The 9124-nt window shown below is 35.4% G+C and overlaps 1 protein-coding gene across 1 annotated transcript in view; it reads right to left on the reverse strand.

Moving 5' to 3' along the window:
- LOC129250256 (uncharacterized) overlaps positions 1-5747 on the reverse strand; it is a 40186-nt gene extending 34439 nt beyond the window's left edge. Inside the window, exon 1 of the mRNA XM_054889895.1 lies at positions 5301-5747. Within this exon, the coding sequence (XP_054745870.1) occupies positions 5301-5578 (278 nt within the window). The 5' untranslated portion in view covers positions 5579-5747. The remainder of the gene's footprint in view (positions 1-5300) is intronic.
- Positions 5748-9124: the final 3377 nt, after the last annotated feature.

Genomic DNA, 9124 nt, shown 5'->3' on the forward strand with positions numbered 1-9124 from the left:
GGGCATACCCTTCGTAAGGACGCAAAATAAATATGTCGTCAAGCACTGGATTGGAACCTACAAGGTGCCCATAAGGTTGACCGTCCAAACATATCTTAGAGGAGAACTGTTCAGAAGGAAGTTGAAACGTCAGGAAAAACTTAGAACGAAATCAATTTCTTTGCAAAAAATATAATCAGATGAAGTTGTTGTATTGAGGCCCTATGCTCCAATGGGAGAAACAGGAACCGATGATGATGATGAAATTACACAACGGGCAATGTAAGAATACTTTCTGGATTCATTCCATTCTAGCAGCATGTGACCTATAATAGGAGCCCAAACGAAGCGTGCATATTAACGATGGGAACCTGAGAATGCTGTATACAAAAGCTTCAGCGTAAGAGGATCAGGGAAATCGAAGCTGTGACGCCTAACAAAAGCAAGCATGGCGTAAGATTTGGTAATATTACAATTTATATGACTAGCAAAATTAAATTTTTCTCTTTAAAATTAGTGTTGAGTGGTTGTGTTCCTGAACTGGGAGACAATTAATTAAAGTCTCGCACCGTTCTAAAGCAAAATCCTCTGCTGTTTGGGGGGTTCAGCTTTTAAGAGTGCTACTTCGTATAGGCACTTCGTTGTGTCTAAAAAGAAAAAAAACACCTTATTTCAATAGTGAAATCTCTTCAATGTGTTTGAGGAATGGTTTCCCGAAAGCTCGTAATCTCACTCTTGACACAGACAATTCACTTGAGAGTTACCTATCCCTTGCAAGCCATAGTTTATCTGCTAATCCTCGTTAAGCCATTTTGTTTTAAGTGCACATCCATTGATCTGGCTGACACTAATATCCTAATCATCATCAGTAGCATTCAAAAACACCTAAACCTATGTGCAAAACCTAAATCTATTTAAATCTAGGGGCATGCCATGGGAAAGCGTAACTGTCGTACTTTGACGTAATAGCCAAATTATCTTTAACAGTTGTTGCTTCGGATAGCTAAACCTTGTAAACAAGCATTCTTGGAAATACTCTCACGGATGCCGCAATTTTTTAATCAATTGTTCTTATTGATTATCTTTGTTGCGAAACGCAATTATTTGATTGGAATAGCTAAGATAGCTTCGATGCAGCCGTTGAGCTGTATGTGACCGCATGTTGCGAGGCTGATAAAAGCCATTGACAATCACAAAGAATAAGTCCGACTCTTAGAAAACCTTAAGTCAAAATGAGTACGCAGTTAGACTTTTAGAGATGGTTTCCATGCACTTTAATGCTTAGAAAAATACTAGGTTAACTATTTTACAGATAAAGGGTAAGACTTCCAAACAAAAATGGAAATTTGTTCATATTACGCAAAAGAATCACGCAGTAGAATACTTATGTATATACAAACATACGCAGTAAGTTTTATAACTATAGCCCAGCGACATATTGACAATTTTTACCGATTAATTTCTCATTTAATTTCAATATTTTTTTAATGAAAATTTGTTGATTTTCGCACAAAAAAATTATTAAAGCCAAACCTTCAAATTTTTTGCAAAATTAGAAAAATAAAAAACATGATTGGAATCTTTGGACAGATTTCCAGTATGCAGTTTTATAGCCCATTGAATTTTCATATAATGCAGTGCCAGTTTGAAGAGCTCAAAAATCACGTTAATTCTGGACAATTTTTTTTCTTTGCAGCCAGTCTTATGCATTTTCTCCATATAACAAATGTTTTTTATTACTATTTTTTCCAAAATAACAAGGTTTTAGAATAAATTCTAGTAGAGGAAATAGCAAAAATATGCTTGTATCCGCAATTTTACATTTCAGGCCTGAATTTTTTTTGGATGGGTCAAAGTGTAAATAGGCATAAAAAGCCAAGTGATGCTTACATTGTAGATATTTGATGTGTTCAGCGATTTTATGCAAAAAATAATGGGTAATATTTCAGTTGAATATTTGAAGCCATTAACTCGTCAATAGATGGATATTTTTGGTCAAAACCACAACTTAAAATGTACCACAAAAATATTTGCCATAAAATGCCTAGTTACTTATCCCAAGTCTTTATACCACATGAAGTCGCTAAGCACTGCCCAAAAAGTTAAAGACACCAGGGAACTCATTCTCAAGATAGACCCGCCCATAAAATTTTCTTCGAAAAACGAAGTAAAAGCATCAATGAAAAGTCTCAAAACAAAGAAAGCTCCTGGATATGATCTCATCCCTTCTTCTTAATTGGCGCGATAACCGCTTACGCGATTTTGGCCGAGATTACCAAAGCGCGCCAGTCGTTTCTTTCTCGTGCTAACCGGCGCCAATTGGACACACCAAGTGAAGCCAAGTCCTTCTTCACCTGATCTTTCCAACGCAGAGGAGGCCTTCCTCTTCCTCTGCGATCTCATCACTAGAAAACTATTTAACAACTGCCAGATAAAGGAATCTCTTTTCTCACGTATATACATAATGCTATCCCACTAACTGGGACCAAATCAATCTCAAAATCACCAATTCGGCTTTAGAAAAACAAGCGGTGCCATCGAACAAGTTCACAGACTCGTAAATAGAAATTACAAAGCTTTCGAGCAGAAGAAGTATTGCACTACCGCATTTCTCGACATATCTCAAGTCTTCGACCGTGTCTGACATGATGGCTTACTCTGCAAAATAAGAATCACTCTACCTATTCATTATTATACTTTTATCAAGTCCTACCTCAAAGACTGACACTTCTTTGTTAAACAAAACGAAGAAAAACCTGAGCTCTATGAAAGTTTAGCTGGTGTACCTCAAGGCAGTATAATGGGCTCAATCCTATACTTACTCTACATCCACCAGTCGCTGAGGAAACTATTGTCGGAACTTTTCCAGACGGCACTGCCCTACTTGCTATAGACTCCCACCCCGAGCTGGCTTCCTTCAGGCTCCAGAAAGGACTTGATAAAATAGCTCAATGGGTGAAAGACTGGAAAATAAAAACTAATGAGATGGAATCTGCTCACGTTACCTTTACACTCAAACAAACCACTTGCTCACCCTTAAGTTCAATAATGTAATCATTCCCCAAAATAATGTTACAAAATATCTTGGCATGCACCTTTACCAAACACAAAGCACTTAGAATTAAACTCCGAAATCTATATTGGTAGTAGGATTCGGGAAACGGGTGGCTACCACTTTTTCCCGAATCCTATTTCACGAAATCCTTCTTCCCAACAACCGGTTTCCCGACAGATATTTTTCCCGACAAATGTTTTTTTTTTTATTTAGATATTTTTATATTGTTGTCATAGTAACAATATACCAAACCTTCAGTTTTGTTTATAAAATTGTAATTTGATATCCTGAAGGATGGTACAATCGTTTTTGTCTACTTGTGGGAAAGCATCATCCAGACTTCTATTCAACTTTAAAAGAATTTATGATAACTGAACTTAGTTGGGGGCGATCTGTAAAAGCGGCACCACAAAAAATGGATAGAAGTCCAAAATCATTTGTGGTCCATTGTTTTACAATATGAAGAACACAAAAATTCTGGCACTGTTTCCTCAAATCCAACGTTATTGACACATAATATTGCTTTTTGATGGACTCCATTTTTATATATTACGACGATTTACATATATTAATAAAATTCGTTTTACTATTTATTATTATTTTTTAACTGTCGGGACTTGCATTTTCGGGACACGAGTTGTCGGCAAATAGGATTCGGGAAAAGATACGGGAATCATATTAGTTGATTATCTGAAATTTTCATGTTTCTCTCAAAAGTAAATTCTTACTCTACTAAGTTATCTTAAAACTATATGGACATTTGGCATACAACTCTGGGGCACTGCAGCTAACTCCAACATCGAAATACTCCAAAGACTTCAGCCAAAAACCCTAAGAATGATTATAAACGCGCCATATTACATCACAAATGTCCAAATACATCGTGATTTCAAATTTCTCACAATAGTTGAAGAAATAAAAAAGCTCGCCACATCTCATAATAAAAGACTTTAATCACACATAAACCCTTTAATCACAGAAATAACTCTCAATCCCATCTCGTTTAACAGACTGAAGAGGAAGTTAACAATGAAAAAAAAGAAAAAAATAAAATTCCACGATAAGACTCTTAATACAGCAAAATTTAAAATTCAACTTAAGCGCCAGAATTAAGTCAGAACGGTCAAATGTGTACCGTAGCTTATAAGGACAAATTCCCTATTCGGCATCACGATGGACTATGGGCATAAGTGTGTCCCATAGTGGACAAACGCTACAGCCTAGCCTAACCTAACTTCCATACATTGAAAGCAATTTTATGAATATTCACTAACGAACTTTACCCGTAATTTTAGGTTCAGTAATTGCATTCCGGTAATTTTCATAGCAGAGATGCGTCACGCTCTGGAGATTAAGTTGAAAAGTAAATGTCGATAAAATGTGGTAAATCGTCGAATTCGATGTCTCCGAAAGCGACATGGTCAATTCACTATGCGCCAGTGTAAATGCTGTTAAAGCCAGAATTGACGATCAGGAAGGTTCTGCTGTAGGAACTCGAATAAATTCCCAATTTCTTGCTCCTCTCACATTAGTCCTATACTCGTACTTTAGACTCTACTGTCAGGAATTGTGGAATCGATAGAATTCTGTTACATGAGGAAAATATTAGATCACAAACATCGATAGTAACTCGCCAGAAACTTCAAGCGCTTGGTAAGGAGATTTTTATTTATTCACTTGTGTACCAACTGTCTTCTCTATGACGAATGATTTGGGTGGTGAAAAATTGGCTTCAAAAGGAGCTTGAGAAAATCAACTTCTTCCAGTGTTTTTGCAATAGAGACGAACGTTTCTATAAAAACGCATAGTGGAATTACATTCAGAATCACAAGAAATTGTAACGCAAATCGGTGTAAATCTTTTTTTTCAGGTCATTGTTAATATATTAAAAATACCTTCAACATCATGCAAAAATAGTGGGTCCTTTGTACCACGCCTTTTTATTTCACATTCATAGCATTAAAATCACTTCACCTCAATTTTAATTGTTTTCACTTAACTCTTATGGAATTTTACACTACTTCATATTTCTTTCAATTTTCCAACAGATATATCTGACAGCCCTAGTCATGACCCACGAGCCAACAAGGAGGCACTTTTGTAGAACGCTAAACGCTTCATTTTCCGCAAAACCACAGATGCGTGCAAAAGTGGCGCCGCGCAAAAATAAACAAATATTACGAAGCAAATATGTGCACACGCACATGTGGATATGTATGTGTGTTCATTCAACTTTGGTTGCACAAATATTATCACTTTCACTTACGTGCACTTGGATGCGATGTCGCGCTCATTTATGGCAATCTTTGTGGTTTGCAGAAATTCCATTAGATGTGGGGGCAAATCCTTAAAACACTCGTCGACCATGCGTTGAGTATCCCCACATTTACTGTCAGTACCGGCTGTAGAGTCATTGTTTGCGTTGGTTGCCGCCAAACGCGATTCTGTGTCATCTTGCGAATTCACCGAGGAAATTAAAAGAACCAACAATAGGGATAGATCAAAAATGTTGAAGCTAAAGCGTAGAGACATTTTAGCGAACATGGCGTTGGAAATGGGCTTCAAACGTGCGAATTTCTTTTTTTACCGTTAGTTAATTTAGTCGCCTTTGATTCAAAATTAGGCGTTTTAATTATTTCTGGTTTTACTTGTTACACAACTTCACTTTTGGCACTTTTCTTCACTTTCCACATTTCCCGCTTATGCCACAATAATGTCGCGCCTTTAAACCGTAACTGTCCATTTATCAACAATGTTTTGCCTTTTATACGAAACAAAGTTAACAGCTCGCTTACATTTACGATATCACGAACAGTTGTTTTGTACGAAAAGCTCGCAAAGCCGGTTGTGCTTTTACGCAAGCGCAGGAAAACTGCAAGCACGTGCCTTTGTTACGTTATCCTCTTACCTGTCGACTTTATATCCAAGAGGCGCATCACGATGCCATTGTATTACCCATCACTTGGTTACAAATTCAATAAAGCTTTAACCAAAGCGGATGGATAAAAGGCAATGTAAGACAAGAATTACTTCTTCTGCCGCGCTTTTCTTATCAAAGTCCGATAGTAAAAGTATTTGACATCAAACAATTAAGCAAACAATCTAAATGGAAGGCTCTTCTTTTCGATTGCAGCTACATTAATAAATAAGCAGCATGCAGTACAATATAGATTGAAGAGACCATTCGATTGATACGATTTCGATGCCCGTGGCAGAGGGCGAGAAACTTCAAATAATAGAAAACGTTTTTTCTGGCGCCAGCTACCCTTAGGAAGTAAATTGTTTGTAGTTGAGTGGGTTGGAATTAGACTGGTAGCAGGTAGCACCTGCCGAAAGATTTACGTTCCAATTATACATTACAGGCAAATAATCTATATATCGGGTGTTTTTTTAAGAGATATTGTATTTTTTTATTATAATCCGCTCATAAACCCGCTTCTTCGCTGAAGGCTGAAGGCTGATATTAATACCGTTATGATCAATATGAATATGGAGCATTTTATGCGGGCATACAATAGTTTCCATACCAGGTGCGAGGAGGTTACTGCAGTTAATAATGAAAAAAAAATGCATGAAGTTCCATTAAATTTTGTTCAAGTTGTCCTCAAACACCGTACGCAATTAGTATGTAATGTGCCATAATTAAAAAAAAATTTCAAGCAAATGGATTAATCTTCGGTTATACATGGCGTATGAGTAATATCCAAAGAGAAAGGCTCCGCAACAAAGTAATAGATAAAATATTGGTTCCAAACAGTTTTTTGAACAATATTCAAGACCTAAGCAATGGAATAAGTTATATTTTTCTTTACTCTCATTTTGGAACGATGTAATACTTAACAGTTTTCCCCAAACACAAAGCGATCAATACAACCTTTTACTTCACTTAATACTAAGATTTTGGGAAGGTAAAAGGTAATTTTCTTCTTTAGCCCTTATTTTTGCTTTTGCCATAAAAAACTAACTATTGTAAATAATATACCCTTAGAAACTAGTACATAGAAAAGTTATTCTTTGTTAGTGCATGTACCATTTACACTATCCAACAGTGGTGGCAGAACACGAATAACCGTTAAGGGGTTATACACAGTTAGAACTTTCAAAAAACCGATTTTTGTTTTCTTAATATACATATATTTAAGAATACACACAGAAAATTTAATATCGTTCCGGTGAATATTCCCGAAGTTACACGTAAATTTGAAAAGGCGTTTCAGAGTGCTTGGAAGTGCTTTTCAAACTTTAAACGCGTTTTTCTCAAAATGGTGTTTGCAAGGTCGGTGAGCAACATTACTCGAAAACGAGCTTCTTAAATATTTTTTAGTAATTAATTGAAACGGGCTTCTTAAATATTTATTTAGTAATTACTCGAAGATTTGTCTCACCGGTCAATTTTTTTTTTTATAAACAATTTAAGGCCGAAATTTTGGTCGAAAATCGATTTTTGTTTTTTTGGTGAAACCGCAATTTTGTCAAAAAATGTATTTTGCTTATTCCTTTGATTAATTACTAGATTTAACATTACTTTAACGAAATCTGTCTAGTTTTTTAATTGCAGAGGATCCAGTTCAGAGATATAGTGGTCACCGGAAAAAGTCTTTTTTGAGAGAAGCTCCCGGAGATCAACTGTAGCTCCTTTCTAAATAAATATTTTTACTAATATTAAGTCTTAAAATACAGTTAAAAGATAACATAATGTGTTGGATCAATAAATTTGGAATATTTCTCAGAATAATTATGGAAAATACGCGTTTTTGGCCTTCTAACTGTATATAACCCCTCAATAATTATGATATAGGGTATCTTTCAGTCCAACTTTGCCGAAAACAGTACTAATCCAGATGAGCGGATTTTTTTCCAAGTTAAAGTGTAAACATTTTGGTCGAAAGTGCCCTCTAATGTAGTTTATTGTGTTTACCAGCAAGCCTATAATTGGAGATTCCTAAATGATTAATTTGAGATTTAGAGACGCACCGCCTACACATGCGATACTACGTCTTACGTGAGCTTCCCATTCCTAGAATATGTGATTTGGAGTCTCTTCATCCAGTTGGCAAAATTGAAAAAAAAGTAGTCCCGTAGTTCCATTAATACTACTTTCTCGAAATGATAAATGATAACTACATACAATACAATAAATAATATATTAAAAAAACTACCAAATTTTTTAATTAAAAGTTTCTGTTGGCAATAAATGTCTTAATCAATGTTTTCTCAAATACAGCTGGTCGAACTCTCTCTCTCCAATTTATTACTTTCCTGTTATTTACCCACAAAATCGAAGGCAGAGACATAACCCGAGACACAATTTTATGAAAGGAAAACCGTTTTGCACTGCCTGGATTTTCTGGGCGTGAAAAGGCCGATTCAAAAATTTTAAGTAACTAGCGCAAATTAATCAATCACCCATTAAATTTCAAGTGGCAACAAATGGAAATGTATTTTTAAATACTGTTAAGCAAACCATTTCCAAATCTTATTCAACGTACAAAACGGAACAATTAATGACCTTAACTTCTCTGAAACTTAATCAGCTTTTTTCTGCGTCACTATTAACTACTTACCTGCAAGTGACCAACAAGTGCACATTGCAAATTCTCTGTTCTCTTTCCCTTTTCAGCTTATAGTCAAAATACTGGCAAAGTAAACCATAAATCTTTAACGCTCCCTACTTAAATGTTTTCGTTCAGAAAGGAGAACAAATACGCACAATTTTCATCATCCGCAGTTCTTTGATGGTTTTGCCCGTATAATAAGCCTGTAATTATGCCATCATTATCAACAATTAGCTTCAACAGTACTTACATCGCACAGTGGTTCGTCCAATTGACTAAAGTAAAAGTCAAAGCAAATCGTTGAGATGATCGTTAGTTGAACTTGAGAGGAGAATCCATAGATATTGATTCGAACAATTGAACATTTACGTCAAAATTCAAGTTTTGTATCGGTAGTGTCTAACATTCTGATACATTTTCATTAGAATGAAGTATATTAAAAAACGAAAATCTTAAAAAAAATTCTATTTAAAAGTTTATTTAAAGTAATGAAAAAAATGTGTTTGGAAAAAAAATAAAGTTTATACTAATATTA

The sequence above is a fragment of the Anastrepha obliqua genome, chromosome 1 (assembly GCF_027943255.1).
Source record: "Anastrepha obliqua isolate idAnaObli1 chromosome 1, idAnaObli1_1.0, whole genome shotgun sequence".
Lineage (NCBI taxonomy): Eukaryota > Metazoa > Arthropoda > Insecta > Diptera > Tephritidae > Anastrepha > Anastrepha obliqua.